General features: G+C 40.7%; 2 protein-coding genes across 2 annotated transcripts in view; one reads left to right on the top strand and one right to left on the bottom strand.

Moving 5' to 3' along the window:
- Window positions 1–3,720, bottom strand: part of eps8l1a (eps8 like 1a) — a 23,978-nt gene extending 20,258 nt beyond the window's left edge. Inside the window, exon 1 of the mRNA XM_048245966.1 lies at window positions 3,702–3,720. The gene's annotated coding sequence lies outside the window, so the exon portion shown is untranslated. The remainder of the gene's footprint in view (window positions 1–3,701) is intronic.
- The window catches only part of slc6a16a (solute carrier family 6 member 16a), a gene marked incomplete in the record, with an annotated part of 21,517 nt that continues 815 nt past the window's right edge, over window positions 1,265–21,966 (top strand). Inside the window, 11 exon segments of the mRNA XM_048245957.1 lie at window positions 1,265–1,507; window positions 10,703–10,940; window positions 13,481–13,638; window positions 15,255–15,381; window positions 16,358–16,533; window positions 16,784–16,894; window positions 17,269–17,510; window positions 18,027–18,210; window positions 18,605–18,806; window positions 21,148–21,307; window positions 21,397–21,559. Coding sequence (XP_048101914.1) covers window positions 10,709–10,940; window positions 13,481–13,638; window positions 15,255–15,381; window positions 16,358–16,533; window positions 16,784–16,894; window positions 17,269–17,510; window positions 18,027–18,210; window positions 18,605–18,806; window positions 21,148–21,307; window positions 21,397–21,559 — 1,755 coding nt within the window.

The raw sequence follows: 21,966 nt of genomic DNA, 5'->3' as shown, positions 1-21,966 counted from the left end.
TTACTCTCCTATTTGTCCATATTATTTATGCTGGTCTCTAGACCTTACTCTTGCACTGTTGCGCTGTTGGACTAATGTTGGACTACTTTTTGCACCTTCACCATGACACTCTCTTGAGCACCTTGCCATGCACACATAACTAAAGGACTATGGTTGGACTACTTTTTGCACCTTCACCATGACACTCACTCCCTTTAGCACCATACCAGTCCCGGCCCTGTCACTACAAGCGTCTTATGCTTGATCACCCTCAAGCACATTGGACTTTCTTAATTTAATTTATATAGTGTATTTAGTATTTAGTTTTGTTAGTTTTCTTATCTTTCTTATCTTCTACTGTCTTTATTGTACAGTGGAGTTTAGTTATATGTTTATACTTATACTTATGTTTACCATTTCTGCTGTAAGTGCATGTTGTGTGTGATGTCTGTATGCTACTGAGACCCTTGAATTTCCCCTTGGGGATCAATAAAGTATCTATCTATCTATCTATCTATCTATCTAATAAATGTTAGAAATAGCGTGATTACATAATACCACCATATGCTTTCAACTTCTTTTGAGACCTGACTTTTAGGAACTTTTAGCGTACAATTCTTTGGAGGAGACTTGAAATAATGTATATCAAGACAGGCAAACTCAAATGTCCACTGCTTGCGGTACTCACATTGAAACTACATGAAGCCTTTGCAGGGTGGTGGGCGGGGCTTTGTGATAGAAATAAAAACAAAGTCACATGGCTCAGACTGTGATAACTTTGGAGGGTCGCACAATTCAACCCTGTAGTGCTGGGCAACCAACCATCTACATGTAGTGATAGATAGAGATAGATAGATAGATACTTTATTGATCCCCAGGGGAAATTCAAGAAAGTCAGTGGTCTCCACTGTTGAGTGACCATGACTTTGCTTGCGCAGCAGACACAAACGCCCTCCACTAAACTCAGCCTCAGGTGCCCAAAAAAGGTCATGCGTGGCGCGCAATGCTTCAGTTAAATATAGGGTGTGTGTGTATGGGGCTCGAGTATGAAGGTAAAGTCGTGCTTCTCGCTATTTGAATCTGAGCACAGCATGGAATCGGGGTGTCGGTCGGTCGGTCTGGGCTGGTGTTGCGCGTGCTGATTTTGTGCTACACAGTACAGCACATCTGTCAAGAAGGGCGGGGCCCACACGTTATGACACAGAGCTCGTGCAGTGCGGAGCCAATGAGCGCTTAAAGGGGAGTCACCCTCTAAAGTTTCTTGGGGATTGATGAAATTGGAGCCCAAAGACATGTAAAGTTGTAGGCTATGTGTTTGTTTCGATACAATTCTAAAGTCTGCGCTAATCAGACAAGCTTATCAATATTAAACAGACAGTGGAATAGCTTGATTTTGGAGAACATTTAAACAGTTACGTGGATTTTTCTTGAGAAAACGGTTATATTTGCAGACTGAGTTTATCTAACGGTTTAAGACAAGACAGCAAAAGGGGCTTCTTCAGGACTTCCTCTACCACCACAAAGAGAGGTAAAGAGCAGCATGTATTTCATGTCCAGTTCACTCATAGTGTCTCCTAATGCACATGAACTGGATTGCTTTTGCGCACCAAATGAAGAATGCAAACATGACAATGACTATTACAATTGGTAGGCTGCATGATTATATTACATCTTCACTCTCTTTTCTCTTGTTTCATGTTACGCTTTGTCAGAAATTGCTGTGCGCAACAGCAGAGCGTTTTTCTATGGGTTTCTGTCATGAACTTTCAAGGTTGAATACATGGAATTAAATATACAAATGCATTTTGAGTATGCACTTTAAAAAATATATTAGTTTCGCCAAGTGGTCGGTTGAAGCTCAGCGCAAATATGTTAAAATAGCAAGTGTAGTGAAACAACATGAAGTTGATCCAGACTGAGAAACTACTTAATTTATTTTCCATATTCGTGACGGGTTGTTCATTTGGGTAGTTGCTTTTTAATAATTCCCTTAATTCTGGATGAAAAGCCGAACATGAAATATCTGTTTGACAATATACAATGTTATCAGTGCATTCGTTTGGCACAGTGTATCACAGGTGCGTTGCTGAAAGCAGTCACGTAAAGATAAGACATTTAGTCCAAACACCGTATCCCAAGGTGAACTTGCAAAGGAACTCAAAGAAATTAGCAGAGTATACAGACTGGCCCGTGGTCAGGTCTATTTCTCGCGCGCCGATTCCAGAGTGGAGGGATTTTGGACGAACTGATCCGAGTCCAGAGCTAAGGAATGGTTCTCGAGGGACCTGAGGCTGTAACGATGCACTGAATCTTTCTACCAATCAGGAAGGGCCGTGCGTGTGGGAGGGAGCGCAAGGGTATGAAAGAGGCTTCAATGAAACAAATAGTGGATTTCATTATCGCCCTTCAGTGAACGGGGTGTACCCCCTTTCGCCTGGCTATCAGTATTCTCATTATCACCTACTGTACAACCAAAAAATATTTGTCTACATGCACATGTTCTTTTGATTGTGTTGTAGGTATTATGATATCAGAAAGGTGCTGGCGTTTGTTTCTAAAACAGGAGTGTGTACTAAAACAGACTATCAACAATCCCAACAGTCTGGGTAACACCAGTTGCTTAACAGACTACTATAAATAGATTGAGGCAGGGAAAGGGAGACCAGAGTGGGTGAAGGCAGAGTGGGAGTGTGCAGGAGGCGGAGAGGGGTAAAAGAGAGATTTAGGAGTTGTATTTTTCCATAGTCATAAGACACATGTATCCAGAGGTAAGAGACACCTTGAACAAATTCCAGATTGGCTGTTCTGTATTGCTCAGACTTTTTTGTCTCTCCTTCTCTGTGTGTCTCTCTCCATTCTTAATAAAATGAATGATCTCGCTTTCCCTGCCAGTGCTCTGTAGTTTTCCATTCCCACAGCTGAGAACACATGGCTCCTGACACTAAGGCCTTTTAAATGTTAGGGTAGCCAAGTTAGCTTAAGGAAGCCAAGTTAGCTCAATACTCAAGGTAACTACTGTGAGTTACCTAGTTACCTGAGCCACCATGCTGGCATGCATGTCTTTTATAGCACAGTGACTAGTTGATTAGATGATTAATCTCACAGAGGAAACCAAGAGTTGCTGTTGATGATGTTATGTAATCTGGAAAGCATTTGCAACCACACTTCTGTTGCTGAATGTCACTGAAATGGCTAGATCTGAATGTTTTAATTGATCTTTAGGATAGGTCATATTTCAGTTTTATGTTGATATGATGCACTGTCAACATTGAGCTTTACTTTAAGTCACTTTAATGATGCCTGAAACATAAAGGGCCAGCTATGATGAGAATGGAATACATTTTGAGACTTGGCTGCAGAATATTTTCTTAAAGCAGCACTATGTAACAATGTGCCACTTTTGAGGGCAGCTTTTTATCATGCAACTAGTTTTGGTATCATCTCCAAATGAATGTTGATGGTATGTGGGCACATGAAGGACAGGAACACGTGTTGTTCCCACCATCCATATGCACTATGCAGTTCTGTGTTCCAGGTAGGAACACACCACAAAAATAAGTAAATATCTTTCACAGCATGACATTGGTGACTGTAACAACAAAAGACATCAGTTAGCATGTTTGTAAGCCTCCAGCAGTGCCATTAAGACTTGGGGTGGTGCTGGTAAGGTTTTATATACCTTTTAGGTAGCTAGCTCACAAGCTTTAGACTGAAAAACTCACCCAGTTCTGTTTTAATGGTTCTAATAAAGTTGCAAAGACTAGATCACTGTGAGCAGATATTACTGCCACTGGAGTGGGCATATCTGTGTGGAGGAGCCTGGATCTATGGGAACAAAACAGATGGTTAATTGAACTGGTGTGCTGACTGTGAGGAATAGCTGACTGGAATGGCAGAATGCTTGGTGCTGTAATGGTTTAGCTGGGTGTCTCATATGGTCAGTCAAAAAGAGATGTCCACAGGACATGCTGGCATCTGAACTGAAACTGAAACTTGAGCAAATGATCAATACAGTTTGGTGTAATCATCAGAATAGCAGGAGTTGGATAATCCACAAGACCATATGATAAGTCTGAGTGATATTAGAGGACTGGTCCGAACACTGACCCTTGTGGTACACCACCTGTTTAGTGCCACAGTCCACAGAGCTGATATCTCCTTTACACCTGGTCACATTTCCTGGTATGAAGGATTAGATTATTATGACCGCCGCTTTTTTTTTTTCCCCGTCATCTACTTCCTGAATTTTTGGTCAACGATACCCGGGACACCGAACCACCGGGGCACATGAAATTTGGTGGGTAGTGGAGGCCCCACTAGACTTTTACGGAAAAATTTTGTTTCGTCCCCGGGGGCCATTCCCCGTGCTGGGCCCCCCGAACCGCAAAAAAAGCAGTTTTTCCTAAATAACTACCTGAACCGTGGCACTGAGGATGAAGAATCTTATATGGTATGTTGGTCTCAAGGGCCCACATCAACCTGGCCCATAATCACTCATTTGTGATTTGCACCCCCCCGGTAAAAAATGAAAATGCAATATTATTCTGCTTTAATCGCCCCTATCTTCAGTTAAGATGTTCAGAACTGCACCAAATTTTATGTGTATAATTGACCTGGCATTCTCTGGGGGTATGCCAAGTTTCGTAGAATTTCATCCATGGGGGGGTCTAAAAAAATTAGGTTATGTGTACATTTAGCGACTGTACACTCATTGCACTGTAGATGGCGGTGCACACATATACACATGCACACACACACAGGCACCCACATACTATCGGTATTAGAACGGCCGATACATAATTACAAATTCAGTAGGATTAAAAGAAAGCCAAAATAAATATTCATCATCATCATCATGGCTGCATTTCCAGTATTGGCGATAAGTAGTCGTTTGTCCACTAGATGACGCATTGTTGCAGTGAGACGTAATTTTGTTGGAAGTTAAAAGTGGGTTGGAAAAACAATGGACGCTTCCTACAAGGACTGTAGTTTACCGCAGAGAACGTCTAATAAGGATAGGACGATGTTCACATGAAATGTAATTCTCATTTCTTCTTGAAGCTGAAATAAATCTGAGGATGTTTATCGGACATGCTTGGTTTTTACTGCAGGTACTTTAATCTTATAATATCAATAAGGACCTAGGTAATGTTACCGTTGGTTAGCTTTGGTTAAGTGATGGAGGCCAATTAGATTGCATTTGTAGAAAACTATAAATGCGGTTATACCAAGCAAATTGATAGCAGCACTGTAATTGTATCTTTCGACTGTCATTTGTTGCACGTGCTACAAAAATCATTCTGTGCAATGGAAGATTTACCAACTTTACACCGGTCTGATACAGTTTTGCCTGTACATGCGTGAGACTGAGACGCCTGTTTATTTTGTTTTAAGTGCGTGCAGGGTGTGAGAGGGGAATCGATGTGCTTTGATTCCAGCTTGGTAGTTGTAGTCTGTGAAATTAAAAAGCACGTGTGTGTGTGAAGTATCCAAACAATGACACCTTCATTTCATTATGGCTGCTTTAGCAACACACCTTAAGCTACTGTGTAGTGAGTCCCATTTAGAAATGGCTACTTCATTCGTGCTTTCCTTGACTCATGGAGCTGCGTGAATTTTATTACAACTTTTCGCCACGATATGGCAGTTTAAGTCCGCTTGATACTGTAAGGCGTAAGCCATTGGTTTCCAAAGGAGATTTTATTTGTGTCGCCAGCTATTGACAATTTATGTTGTAAATAGGCCTACCTTATAAGCCTACCTGTAGCTTAGGGAAGCTATCGGAACTCCCCCTATTACCGTCGGTCCCGTATTTCCACCGTCTTGCGTGAATGTGTCACTTAATATCCATTTCTATACAAACCAAGACAGCGGACTCGCAACCACCAAAGAAACGCAACCACCCACACCATAGGTGTATCTAAATTAGCTATGTACCAAAAATGACATTTTACCGTGACTCGAAGAGCTGTAAACAGTGTTGGAAGGCTGCATGTACACAACCGCTTGGAGCTCCAGTGGAATTTTAATTTAATGAAGAGAATTCTCGGTCTAACCGTTCATGTGCCGTTGAAACGGTGGAAATAGGCGACCAATCAGGCCAGCACTAGGCCTAGAACTCCAAGCGTGGTAAACAAAATCGGATATTTCAGGCAGTAAATGCTCCCGTTAAGAACCAAACCAGATTTTGTTCAAATCTACACATCTATGGCTACTGAAAAATGTAAGGTTCATTTAGTAAATGTTATTTTGAAGTGTTAAAAAACATTGTTGTTTTAGAATTTCTGAACAAAAGTGGTGATAATTGGGGTTGTTACGATAACAGCTTTCTATTATAGGATCTAGTTTGTTAGTTACAGTTTTGTCATTAGAATAGCCAGAGCGTGGATATCTCAATCGGAAAATTAAACAATATCGGGTGCCTATGGACTAGGCTGGGTGAACCGAGCATGATCTGCCCGCTATTTATTTTTGATTTCTTAAAAGATTGAGCTTGGTCTGGTGAAAGCCAGACTAGCCATGGACCTCAGTTACACAATGCAAGGGAATATGAATCAGCCTATATTTGCACGAACAATAACGGACAACAGCTCTTCAACTTTGGCCCGTTAAAATGTGTATGAGCAGTCTAGCGACGCATTTCATCAAGGCCCATTTGAAAATGTCAGTTATTTGCACCACTGGTTAGATGTAAAACAGCATTTCGTTTCAGACTACTGTTACTTAATTTGTGCATTAACAATAACGTTTCAGACTACTGTTACTTAATTTGTGCATTGATAATAAAGTATGACATGAACTAAAGATGACTAAAATCTTACGTAGAAGAAGAACATTCACAAAAAATCCATCCATCCAAAAATGACCTTTGTTTTTGATAGCTGTTGAAAACGGCATAGAACTGACAGAGATGTTTTTGTTTATAAATAAATAAATAACATTATGCTGATACCTTTTGCTTTTCCCAAATACAATGTAGCCAGGTGTAAGTGACCTTTCATCAATCCAGTTGCAATGGATGAACTGTGATGAACTGCCCTACTTGTGATTGTTTAGAGATTTTAAAGGTTTTATAACAATGCTACATCTTCTTTGGCTATTCTACAATCTATTCACCTTTTCAGCACCAGTAGGCTACTTTCTGTGCAGCCGCACACACACACTCAGACATGCCAAACAAGCATACACAAAAGTTTCAAGAGTGGGGGATGGAGTAAAATATGGAGACAAATTGAAGTGGGATTTATTTTTGCGGAACGGATGTATAGGACTGAGCGGCGGTCATATTTTGTACCGCTATGCAGTACATCTAGTTTGATATGGTGTCCTGGCCAGAGAAAGTCAACACCCATATCTAATGATTCTCCATATCAAATGCTGACAGTATGCCAAGGAAGGTGATGGCTGAATATAATCACACAGCTCTCGTTGAGAGGGTTGCATCTAAAGCACACTGACTGATACATGGTGTATATTTTATACACACAAACATCAGAGTTTGTGATGTTCTGTTTTAGCTACACTGTGGTCTGTGTATTTTCAACGAATGAGCAGCAGTGTCTTGAGGGAGAGCAAGAGACAGATACAGTAGCAGAAAGGAATGTTGCCATCTTCCAAGAGAGAGCTTGGTCGACAGCAATGAAACAGCAATGAAATGTCACTCATGGAAGAATGTTTAAATGGAAAAGTAGCAGGCTATATTGTGTGCATGACATAAGAGGACAAGCACTGAAAAAAAACTCTGCTGTCTTCCAAGCACATTATAGGAACACTGAAGAGGAATTGCCGCTGGAAATGTCTCAGAGAGACGAGGGAAATAAATTAAATTACTATGTCCACATGTATGTTCTGTGACACATCAACGAGAAAGACAGAAAGGTCAACTTCGTGGAAATTACCACTGGCGGCTGCCACATTCCCCTTAAAGAAGTGACTGACTGTCAAGTGCATAAATATTGAGTGGGGGGGTGAAAACCAACCAGCATGAGTTCAAATTCTTGTGGATAATTGCATGAAAGACTGTTTACAAATCTCTACAAATCATGTTCAATCTACTTCTGACTGTATGACATTAAGGGACAACAAAATAAGTAACTTACATCTTGCATGGATATATAATGTTGTTTAGTCCTTGAAAGACTAGCATAGCTTGTACAATTCAACTGAGCTCCTGGTCTGCTCTGCATGCACAACCCCTTACTTAGCTTCACAAATATGTTGTTCTTGAATTTTTAGTTAGGGCAATCTTCAAAACAATGCATTTTTATGTAATGTATGTCTATGGTATATTTTTTGAGCTAATTATATCACCTTCATGCTACTTTTGTCTGTGTTTATTTTGATAGTGAAGTGTTTTGTTAAGTCTTTCAATCCATGCAGCCATAACCCTTAGATGATGTAAGGGTTCATAAAGCAAAGCAGAACAGTTATTCTTTAAGGGGACCATGCCTTTTTGAACCATCTGAAATGGTATATACATTGTCACAAAGTTAAACAAAAGATGTTTATTGAGCTACAGGATTATAGAGTAGACTGTGGCAAGATGGCTCCACTGACACTTACAAATATGTGACCTGCACACTATACTGTTTGCAGGTCCTATCAAACAGTGATGTTATGTTTAGGATTATAAGAACAGTAGAGTTCCTGTAACATTGTTTGCAGACCCTGCTGCTGACAATAGAAATAGAAATGGGAGTATGTTATAGAGAATACACAGTGTTGGTCACGGACACAAGTCAAAGATAATTCTATGATTATGCTGATTGTATGCTGATGGTGGTGTGTGACTTGTGTTTCAATAATCACATCAAGAAGTTGAACAGACTAAACACTGAACAGACTAGTGCTCATAAGTTTACAAACCCTGGTAGAAATTGTAAAATGTGTACCATTCTTTCAAGGAAACACAAGTGATCAGTGATCAGATCAAAAACATGTTACTTTTAAATATAAAGGTTATAATTCATAATAATAAACTTTTATTTGAATGGGATTCAAATTAAACCATAAGGTATCAAGTCACAGTAGGAATGGTACACTTTTCGCTATAGACCTTGTTGACTCATCTCCAAACAGCATTTATGGTTGTGACCATAAAGTTCAATTTTGGTCTCATTTCTCCAACTGACTTTATTCCAGAAGTTCTGAGCCTTGTCTAGCTGCTGTTTGGCATATTGTAAGTGTGCTGTTTTGTGATATTGGCACAGTAATGGCTTTTTCTGGCAACCTGACCATGCGGTCCATTTTTGTTCAAGTGTATTTTTATTGTGGATCTTGAAACAGGCTTGCCATTTCTTTGCAGTGAAGCCTCTATTTCAGCTGAAGTAGCTTGAGGGTTTTTCTTCGTATCCCAACCAATTTTGCTGGCCAGCATTTTAAAATATTTTAATACCGGTTTCCTGATTTATACAACTACCTTTTCTTGCTAATCTTTTAGCAGCTCTTTTGCTTTGCCCCATGGCCCCAAGACAATGCAGCCCTGAGTGAGATGTGCAGAGGTCTCACAAGAGCTATGAAACACACTGACTATTTATACAGAGCCACTAATTACCGTCACAGGTGTGGAAACTTACCCTTAATAACCAATTAAACCTGAGTGTGTCACCTTGTGTGTTTAATATCTGGCCAAACACTCAAGGGTATGTAAACTTTTGATAAGGGCCATTTGGGTGATTTCAATTACCATTATTATTTAAAAAGGGCATACACTATTATGGGATAATTATCTCTATTCCTAAATAATGGTTCTCTGCGTGATCTGCATAAAAAATTCCAAAAATTGGCCAATATTTCAGACATTCTGTCAGGGTATGTAAACCTTAAACATTATATCAAGGTGTGTTTCACTGTTATTTAAGGAATTATTAACAAGAGGTGGTAGTCCATCATGGTTAGAGTTATGTAAGCCAGACCCCTTACATATGAGCATCATAAATATTTAATGAGAGAAAAGTGATTGAGGAAATGTTGCTTAATAATGCATTTCAGGTCCATGTTTACATTGTTTCAATGTAATACATGATGGGAATACAAATGTGAATATCTAACTTTGTTTAACAAATTCAATAGCATCTACAGATAGAGCAAATGCAGGAGCAGGGAAAATTAGATATTTTAGTTCATGTCACACAAACACCCATACTTAAAAACAGAAAAACACACTGTAGTGTTTGTACAAGGAGGCACATGTTAGGTAGGATAAGAACGCCAAGGGTGTGGGAATAGGAGAGGCTGTGGTTTTTTTGCCTATTAGATTTCTGTAAACGAGCCTCAAATAGCAAAGCTGTTTCGAACACATTACTCTGTGTTTGTATAGACCAACTCCTTTTAATGGCACAGCATGAGCCAGAGGTGAAGCTGTTTAGCTTCCATATACCATATGAGATTATATTACACACATGCACACATTAGGATGCATTGTCTACTGTATTATCTGCACTCTAACTAATGTTTTATATTATGCACAAAAACATGTGACAATTCATATCATGGTTTGTGTTTTTGCATTAAAATATTTTTAAAGACTACCCATGAAGGAAGAAGAGAAGATAGATAGATAGATAGATAGATAGATAGATAGATAGATACTTTATTGATCCCTAGGGGAAATTCAAATTCAAGAAAGTGCTGTGTTGCACACTTTGGCACTTCCCCAACGACCATACTCAGAGCTGCCATAAGTGTTGCATCGCTCTTGACTCACCCTGTTTGTTTCTCCCAGCCCTAGATGGAGAAGTCCCCTTTACCGACTGATGATGGCGGCCATGGCCTGGGTGAGAGCCACTCAGACGCGGCACTGGTGTCTGTGGGAGGGCCGGTCCCAGGTGGGGAGGCCGGGCCAGCGGAAGACCGTCCAGCATGGGACAGCAAGCTGCAGTACGTCCTGGCCCAGGTGGGCTTCAGCGTCGGCCTGGGGAACGTTTGGAGGTTCCCTTACCTCTGCCATCAGAATGGAGGAGGTGAGTACGAAAGAAAAAAATGTCAAAAAGTCCCAAAAGTAATCTCTATAAAAGTGGACCAAGAGGGCTTTTAAAACCTGTTTAGAAGAAAAGCTTTTAGAAGAGTGAAGTGAAGTGTCCACATCAAAACTTGTAAGCCTAATACTGTCATAATCATGAAGGCCAAACAGGGCCGGTTTTAGCCTTCTACATTTGGGTGAGCTGGTGGGAGCAAGTTTTTGATAGGCAACATATAAGCGGTCAAATTGGATAAAAATGGGAAGAAACACAAACACAGAAAAATTGTTACTACCTAGTTTGAGTTGCTGCAGCCAACAGCCAGGGATAGGCAGTATTTCTGATACATGTATTTAAAAATCAGTATTTCAAATAGAAAATAGTATGTTGTCATTTGTATTTAATTTTGCTGGGGAAAAAATGGCTTCGTATTTTGAATCAAAATACTTTATAGTTGTGTATTTTTGTAGTTGTGGTGACATCATAAAAGTGCAACACAATGAATTCAGCCTCTGACTGGTGCTGACTTGTCATTTAATATCTGGTTGGTAATGTGTACGTCGCTTACACACACACCAACCACAAGTTTCTTGAGAACTTTAATCATCAGTTTCTTGAGAACTTTAATCATCCAATTCGAACACATGGATATGTGGTTGCCCTGCAACAAGTTAGGCTATGAGATGTAACAGGCAAGTCAACATATTGATCTGTTGACTGTTTGCAGGTAATGTCATGTCTCATAGGCAGAGAAAAGCTGTTGCTCTCAAACACTGCCCACTAATCAACAGAGTCAGTGTACTGATGAAGGAATAGATTCAATATGGAAGGTTTGCAAAGTGATATTATGCTCCTTTTAAAGACTATTTTTAGTAGCCTACTTTCAAATACAATGATACATGGTGTGTGTCAGGGACCAAGCAGTAAGGCAAGCGGGACGCAGAAATACAGTCTCAAAACTGAAGATTTATTTTTACAAAGCAAATCTTTAACTAAAGTATAAATCAACAAAAAAAGTTCTAAACTAGTGAGGTCAACTGAACAGAACTTAAACAACAGCAGAACTGAACTCAACCACTGACCTACCAGACTGAGACACAAAGGGAACATATATCAGCTGATCAGACCAATAAAACACAGAAGGGAGAACCACAACAACATACAATTGACAGGAGGACAACCACAAAGACAAGGCCAGTTTAACATAAACCACTAAGGTGAGTATCTAATATTCTATAACTATAAATAAATATAAATAATATCAACAAGGCGTGAATATAATAACTAAAATAAACATAAGTTCCTCCTCTCCCCTACAAGGCTGGTGGTTGCGGCCGGCTTCCTTCCAACCTCGGGTCCTTTACGGGAACCAGGAAGTGATGCGCTCAGACATTCGCCACTCATCTCTCCATCTCCTTCAAGCCGCCACGGTAACTTGTGAAACAAAGGAAAATGAAACAAGACTGCGTGCACTCAGATCTGCGAACGTAACTGTAAAATGTGAAACGTTAAATAAAGTATCAAGTGCTGAACGAAGATAAACGTGTTGTGGTTTATGTAGCTTAATATTTGTAATAAATGTATTGCTACGGAAATGAAACAAACGAAACAAAGATGCTATAAGTAATGTTATGAGTGGTAGATATTATAAGTGTGAATGGACAGAAAATAACAAAAGTGACAATCAGTGTAATGGAATGTTGGCATGTATGCGTGAGTGTTAGACTGTAGGTGTGTGTTTGAACTTGCAGCTTGTTGTGGCGTTCTCATGTGTGGCTGTGGAGCCAGCCGTCACAGTGTGACTATGCATTTTGTAGTTTATTTTGAATGTGACTCTTAAAATGACGGTATTTGATATTTAATTTTAAAATACATTTTGATGTATTTTTGCCCATCCTTGCCAACAGCTAGAGCAGCAGGCAACTATAGTGCTACACTCTGAGGGCATATTTAAAATAGCTGCCTAGCTATTTTAATTGTTGGCTGCAGCAACTCGAGCTAGGTAGCACTGTTTTCTGGGGGGTTTTCTCATACCGACAGTACAAAAAAGGCCAGAATTTTCCTTTATAGCGCCAGGAGGGGGTTTTAGCCTACCTAACACACAAACATTAGCCTACTGCACAGTTATGTACCAGCTGGCTACCATTACAATCAACACCAACTCATCTACATCCAAGCTGGTTTTGAGACTGCACACTGAAAAAAAAAACAGAAAAAATAAACATTGACTTCTTGACAAATGCTTGGGTGGGCTTAGCCCACCCTGGCCCCTGCCTAGAGCCGGCCCTGAGGCCAAATATGTTTCATATAGAATCATTCATCAGACAATTTAAAGTTTTACCGTAAGAGCAAGCTGGAGAACATCAGAAAAACAGTAGCCTCAGAGCAGTATAGCCACAAAACGGATAGTCTAGGATGGGTTTAAAATGTCACACCCAATGAGCACAATACGGTAACACTCTCTTTCTCTGGCCTGTTTCGAGTATCTTCTCATCTTATCTCCTGATATTCCTCCCTTGTTTCCTTCCACATCTCCCCATCAGGAGCGTTCATGGTTCTGTATGTGATGTTGTTGATGGTGGTGGGGGTGCCGCTATTCTTCATGGAGCTGGCTGCTGGCCAGAGCATCAGACAGGGCAGCATTGGCGTGTGGAAACACATCTCTCCTCGGCTGGCTGGGATTGGCTACTCCAGCTGCATGGTGAGAGAAGAAATGCAAGCAACACACGCGTGCACACACACACACACACTCACACACGCGTGCACACATGCACGCACACACGTTAGCACACACACACGAGGCAAGCCTGCACAAACATAAAGAAACATCAACAAAATTTCCCTGCAGCTGGCTGAGATCAGTTTTTCTTGTCCCAGGTCGCGAGCACACACACAGAGACACACACACACAAACACACACACACACACACACACACACATTGAAACACAACATCCTTCTTTAGACATATCTTGAAGAAGAAATGTCTGTTGGGAATCTAAGTGAACAAAGCAGAATTATTAAAGATCAATGATAGCAATGTCTCAAAAATATGTGCAAGGGGAATATGTAATGTTCCACAGATGTTCCACAGCCTCTAAATTGAATCTCTCTTAGTAGACCACAGTGCGCCCTCTGTCAAAAGAGTATCTGACGGTGAGCAGATAGCTTGGACTGAAGCCAGAACAGTTTGTATGGGTGTGGACAGAGATGATGGCGAGATATGTTGCTTGGTGTCAGGAGGGCAGTTTTCCGTCCTGATCATTTAATCATCTGTGAGTCTAAGCAATGTTATAATGATGACATATAATGCAGTGGGCTTGTTGTCATAACAAACTTTGTAAACATTGAAACCACTTAACATTTAGTATAACATGTTTATTCTAACTGGCTAGGCTCATTAAAATAATATATTTAAAAAGTCCCTGTTCTATATGCCAAAGATAGAACTTGTTTGTACATTGTTCAGTGGTTGGTTTCTACTTAGCTATTATTAATGGTTTTAACATGCATGCATTCATTGTAGAAAATGTTTCATATTTCTATGAATACTGCTACATACATCTTTTAAATGTAAGACTGGCTTTCTCTGATTATACAACTATAATGGCAAAGACTAGTACTCTTTGTACTTTAATGCAAATAATTCTATATGATTTATTTGTGATAATTATTTACATAATCAGAGACATAACAGAACCTTATACGAAGTGGAGGCTGAAATATCGTGGCAGTTTGGTATAGGTACACCACTAAAGGAAATGGGCCTCTCGTTCTCCCAGTAGTGTGTGTGTGTGTGTGTGTGTGTGTACAGTACATGTTTCCTCACATACGTCTGTTTCCTACTGTTGATCTGGGTGTATGGGTCTGTTGTTAATTTGTTGTCTCACTCACAGCAGAGCCGTGTTTTTCTCTTTCTGTTTCTGTCTGTTCGTCTATCTGTATGTTTACTGACGTCTCTAGTTTCTCAGAAGTCCCTCTCCAAGTAATGGTAGCATTGCGCAGAGACTTGTTGTGTTTGGCTGCCTATCTCATTAATATTACAATGCTCTGTGCCAATGCATGGCTATAGCACATAAAGATGACTGACTGACAAAGTGAAAGTTGACTGATATTTAGACACTTTTATCCACAAGTGACACAGACTCGTAATGGCGATTACCATACTCAGGTTGACCGATTGTCAGTCTGTGATGTTAATGCTGCTCCACCACTGTGTAACTATACATTATGCTAAACATTTAATGGTTTATCTGAGCTTTCTCAAATGTCCTGTATATAGAGTTTATTTACTCTCTCTCTCTTTGTCTTTCCTTTAGGTGTGCTTCTTTGTGGCTCTCTACTACAATGTGATCATTGCTTGGTCTCTCTTCTACCTTGGAAACTCTTTTCAGTACCCGTTACCATGGGAACACTGCCCCATAGATCACAGCACTAACGCGACAGGTATGAAATGTCATTCCAGTACACATGGTCTCTATTCCATTACGTTTACACTGCAAGTTGCTGCAAACTTACGAGTTTGAACCCCAGCCAGGTCTGCCTATGGCTGAACTGTGCAGTCAAACAACTCAGGGGTGGCGCGACACGCGCGCGCATACGCGACACGCGACGCGACACGCACGCGACGCGCCGCGCGCGCGATACGCGCGACGCCGCACGCGCCTGCACGCGCACGCTGCGCACGCCACGCGACCGCACACGCACACGCACACGCACACGCACACGCACACGCACACGCACACGCACACGCACACGCACACGCACACGCACACGCACACGCACACGCACACGCACACGCACACGCACACGCACACGCACACGCACACGCACACGCACACGCACACGCACACGCACACGCACACGCACACGCACACGCACACGCACACGCACACGCACACGCACACGCACACGCACACGCACAGGCACAGGCACACGCACACGCACACACACACGCACACGCACACGCACACGCACACGCACACGCACACGCACACGCACACGCACACGCACACGCACACGCACACGCACACGCACACGCACACGCACACGCACACGCACACGCACACGCACACGCACACGCACACGCACACGCACCACGCACACGCACACGCACACGCACACACACACACACACACACACACACACACACACACACACACACACACACACACACATCACCATTTTAAAGATATCCCTTTCCCAAATCCCATATCTTTGATCTCTCACTCAAAATGAATATACTGTATAACTGTTGACATGGAGTACTTTCACCCACAGTAGAAGTTGTGTACGTTTTATGGACAATGTGTGCATTTGTGTGCGTGTCTGCTTTACGTTACAGTGTGATGTACAGTATGTACAGATATACATGTATTGTGCTGTAGCTCTATGACAACAGTATTTCTGCTCTCCGTCTCAGTTAAGGAATGCTCTGAAAGCTCTCCCACCTCCTACTTCTGGTTCCGTAAGGCATTGGACATCGCTGACTCGATAGATGAATCTGGAGATTTTAACCCCATCATGACTGGCTGTTTGCTGGCTGCCTGGGCTATTGTGTGCCTCGCCATGATAAAGGGCATCAAGTCCTCAGCCAAGGTCTAGTGTAATTTACATGAACACAGATAACACAGATACAAGCACATTCCCCATATTTGCATTACATTACATTTAGGTATTTACATCACAAAGAGGGTTTGTGCCCCAACCACACACACACCTACTACATAAACACATACGCATGTACATACCCATATGCACATTTCAATGCTAGGATCTCACACATGTACTGTTTTGTAATAACTTGAAGTGCATGTTGTCATATATCACACCCATGTGTTTTTCTCAGGTGATGTATTTCTCCTCCGTGTTCCCGTACGCCGTTCTCTTCATCTTTCTTATCAGAGGCCTGATGCTGGATGGGGCCATAGATGGAATCAAGTACATGTTCTACCCCAAGGTGAGTAAACAAGAACAGCTCCACAACTGTATTCCTTCAACATGCCTAAGTTACCCAAACACAAGGTACAGTAAACCATTCTGTGGAGGGGGGCAAAAATCCAGGGATTCTCTACAAATGTAACCCACAGAATGGAATTCTGGACTTGTGGTTTCTTCTTTGCTGATTCAGAGTATCATGAAACTATTTGTGGGGTATTCAGACTTCTTTTTTTCATTGTTGCTATCGCAAAGGTGATATTTTGAGTGAGGGTGAGTGTGTGGCAATCTTTAACCCAAAGAGGTCATAGCATTCACTCTTAAGAGGGAGAAAGTGCAATTTACATTGGTCGGTCTGTCGGTCTCTCTGTCTGTCCATCTGTCCCCTTGCTGTAGCTAGAGATCTGGGGCAGGGTCCAGGTGTGGCGTCAGGCGGCCACTCAGGTGTTCTTTGCGCTGGGGCTGGGCTATGGCTCGGTCATTGCCTACTCTTCCTATAATCCCGTCCAGAACAACTGCCACCGCGACGCCGTTATGGTGTCCATCATCAACTTCATGACCTCTGTGCTGGCCTCCCTCGTCGTGTTCGTGGTGCTGGGCTTCCGGGCCAAGACCATTGCGTTAGGCTGTGTGGCAAGGTAAATGTGTGTGTGTGTGTGTGAGTGTGTGTGTATGAATGAGAGACAGAGTCTGTGTGTTTGTATTTATGGAGGTGTAGCTGGCTGCGGCCCTGTGGTTGATCATATGAGTAGAATAGCCACTTATTTGGATATCCCCTTTTAGACACCATTCAAACACTAGTGACAGTCAATAAATCCTCTTCAACTTATATAAACTTGGTATTTATAACCTTATGCAAACACATTTCTAGCCCTAACCATAACTAGCGTATTACTAGCCCAATCATAGCCCTATTTGGAAAAACATGCTCTCCATAAATAATGTGGGGCTATGTGTGTTGCTGTATGTGTGTTAGTTTGTATTTTGTATACCTGCCTTTGTCGGTGCAAGTGTGTCTTTTTTAACAATCGGGGTCTTTTTAGACCTATGTCTTATACTGTTTATGTCAAAGTCAAGTGTTCAAGCAGAACTATGGAGTTTGTTGTGTTAAACAGTGAAAGAGCCTGCTACATTTTGATGATGTCATCATGCAGGAACCTGGGGGTGATGTCAGAGCTGGCTGGAGTACCTGGTACATCTCAGCACTGGTGGCCGTGGTTCAACATGTCCGAGCCTAGCTCTGTAGGCCTGGACGACTACAGAGAGTGGTACAAACTCTTTGGTGCACAAGTGGGGGCAAACATAACTGACTGTAACCCTGAGAATGAGATGAATAAGGTACAGTAGTTTTACTGTTAATTTGTTAATGTTATCCCTCTCTCCTATCCTTTCCTCTTGGAGCTTACCAGTGCTGGACGAAGTACACAAATCCTGTATGGGAAAAAGCACCAATTACCACCCCTTTCGTTCGAAAATTCTAAAACAACAATGCTTTTTAAAAAGCGACTTAATTACAGTAATTGAGTAAATGTACTCCGTAATGTAATGTCCGCCTCTGGAGCTTACATTTTTATTTTACTCTCTTCAGCTGTGACTAAACATGTACTTACAGTAATATCATCAATCAAATAGACACTGCAGTAAATTCTCTCTCTCTCTCTCTCTCTCCATTGTTTCTTTCTTGCTCTATCTATCTATCTATCTATCTATCTATCTATCTATCTATCTGTAGGGTGTGGAGGGGACAGGTCTTGCATTCATAGCCTTCACTGAGGCCATGGCTCTGTTTCCTGCCAGCCCGTTGTGGTCGGCGCTCTTCTTCCTCATGCTGCTCAACCTGGGCCTCAGCACCATGTTTGGCACCATGCAGGGCATCCTCACCCCCCTCATGGACAACTTCAGCCTGCTGGGGCGCCACAGAACCATGCTCACAGGTATAGCAAACTAACACAGATTATATACAGCATAATCCTTATATACTCAAACATACATAGAGTTGCACACATATACAATGTCAAAGTTTTATTATGCATCTTTTCATGAAAATGCAATGTTCTGTTATCCGAAGTCTTCTTCTTCTTCTTCTTCCCACCAAATTTCTGCGTCTAATTCAGCTTTAACTGTTTAACGTAGAAACTTCGTTGAAACTTTGTAACATAGGTCTTGAAAAGGACACTTGAGGAATGTATTTTTCACTTTTGTAAACTTTATACTTTTTGAGATATTAATAAAAAACAAGCTTATTTTATAGATTATAGATTTTTCATAGGCACTATAACATCACAATGGGCTAATTAACTTGATTTGCACCTGTATCAACTTCCAGCTGCTCAACTAGGCTCCATCAAAAAGCCAGTTAAACTGATTGCACCTGTATCAACTGCTTTCTGCTCAACTAGGCCAACGCTCTCTGTGTATCTCCATTCAAGGATATAAGGCACATTCCATCAAATTTTCTATCCATTCATCCTCTTCAAACCATTCACTCATCCACCCATTAAACTATCCTATCAACATCCATTAAACAATCTGCTTATCAACATCCATTCAACTTTCTGTCTATCAACTTCCATTACACTATCAACATTTAACTTTTAAACTATATACTCTGTCTCAGGCTTTAAGCATACAATCTGGCTCTCTTAAGACAACAGATCCTGTTCAACTATTTCCTCTGCCCACAACTGTTTCAAAATAAATGTCCTCACTACAATAATTCACTATTAAATAATGTAACTATTTAAACTACTCAACTGTTCAGCCATTTCAACTGTCAGTTGTTACTATGACTCCCGCCAACTGTTTCCTCTGCCCACAACTGTTTCCAAATAAAAGTTTGTTTTGCATTTTATGTTAATATACAATATGTTTTGCATTTTCATGCACTGGTAAATTCCTCGAAATTACATTTTCTAGTTGTTATTGCCGCCTTTGTACTAATGTTTTTTGGTTCATAGTCAAGTCCTAACTTGATCATGACAACACATTTGCAACTCCACTACTTATTTCTTTTATGGGATCTTTACAAAGGTTCTCACAGTTCTCACAGTGTTTATGGCCATTGGCACTGTGCAGTATGTTTCAGGTTTGATATAAGAATGTGCTCTGTTATCTGATAATCTGACTAGGGATCACACCTGTTGGGCAAGACAGGACATGATCATGCACTACTTCTTTGGAAGGTATAATGGGCTGATTTTTTATCTGCAAGTAGTGTTTGAAGAATAAAAGAATGTGTTTCTATTACCAAGAAACCAACAAATTCAGCGGAAATCAAATAGCTCTGGCAATTCATAATGACTATCAATATGACAATTCTATGACAAGTATAATGTTATTATACTGTTAATGTTCTTTACACTGTTTGTATGTGTCTGCTAACATTCTGTTGACTCCAATGTAGCACTAGCAATATAGAAGCAATGTATGTATATCGAGTGTTCATTTGATTCAGTTCAATAGTCATAATGATTCACGAGTGCATTAATACATTGATACCACAAGGGGGCATGATTTCACTTAGGTTATCTAAAAACAACTGGTACTTGGCATTCACAGCCTAATGCTGATCTGAGATTTGCCATCTCAATATATATTATGCCATCACAGTGATGACACTGCCTGTACTGCCTCAGTAAAAGCTATTGTTCAATTATGCAATTATCTCATTCAGATTCCAGATTTGTATGACAAGGACATAATCCATGTCTGGAATTTACTCAGTTGATAATTTCAGTCAAAAATGTTGGTGGACATGTTATCACGAAATGTGGCCATCTTAGCATAAAATTCTACTTGGAGGTAGTTTAACTAGAAAGTCAAACATCTAGATATAATAAGTGGCTGATGTTAACCTTGAGATCCAGAAGAATTGGCTGTTTGCTTCATTGACAAAGTCCACTTAATTTATGGAGCAGTGCTTTCCATGTCAGTAATAGGTTACTAACTCTTCAGTCAACCAAATCATTACCACTTAACCGTACCATCAGGTCCAGAAGGTGAAAGTTCTTTTGTTCTACCATATGGTGAACCTTTTGTGAACCTTTGAATTTTGTTAATAAGAGAGTTCAAATAGGATTTTAGAATTAAAGATGAGGTCTTGGCTGTAAGTCATCTTATCAGAAGAGACCAGGTGCAAACTCATAAATTCCATCAAATTGTCTATGGGGAGGGTTATACACACACACACACACAAACAAAAAGAGCAAAAAGAGACAGACACACACACACACACACACACCATAATTTGTAATATGTTGTTTTGTTATGTTTCAGTGGGTAGCTGTTCCCTGGGATTTCTGATCGGACTTCTGTTTACCCAGCGTAGTGGGAACTACTTTGTGACGATGTTTGATGACTACTCTGCCACCCTGCCTCTTATCATTGTGGTCATTTTTGAGACGGCGAGTGTTTCTTGGGTCTATGGAGCTGACAGGTGAGATGCACTCACTTACACACACACACACACACACACACACACACAGTGTGTTGTGTGGCTGTGACATGCGCTGTCCTGCTCTATAGGTTCCTGGATGATATTGAGGTGATGTTGAAGTGGCGGCCTCCAAGCATCTACAAGTACATGTGGAAGTATGTTTGCCTGCTGTCTATGGTGGGACTCCTGGCTGCCAGCCTGCTACGCATGGTCATCAAACGGCCCACCTACACCGCCTGGGACCATGCCACGGTAAAACACACATAGGCATGCTACAAAAGCATTATATAAATATACATATATATATATATATATATATATATATATATATATATATATATATATATATATATATATATATATATATATATATATATATATATATATATATTTTTTTTTTTTTTTTTTTTTTTTTTTATATTATTTTTTTATATATATATATATTATTTTAATTTTATTTTTGTCTTTAATACCCTCTGATATGATCTCTCCTCTCTCTTCTCATTTGTATCTCCCTTTCTGTTCTCTTCTCATTTGTTCTGGCCTCTTAAATTCTTTGTTCTTAAACTTTCACTTTTTGTGTTCTCCACTCCTTTTGCCTTTCTTTTCTGTTCCTCTCCTCCTCTTTCCTGTGTCCTGCTCTCTCTCTCTCTCTCTCT

The sequence above is a fragment of the Alosa alosa genome, chromosome 6 (genome assembly GCF_017589495.1).
Source record: "Alosa alosa isolate M-15738 ecotype Scorff River chromosome 6, AALO_Geno_1.1, whole genome shotgun sequence".
NCBI classification, from domain to species: Eukaryota; Metazoa; Chordata; class Actinopteri; order Clupeiformes; family Clupeidae; genus Alosa; species Alosa alosa.
This window is presented reverse-complemented; position numbering and strand designations above follow the sequence as displayed.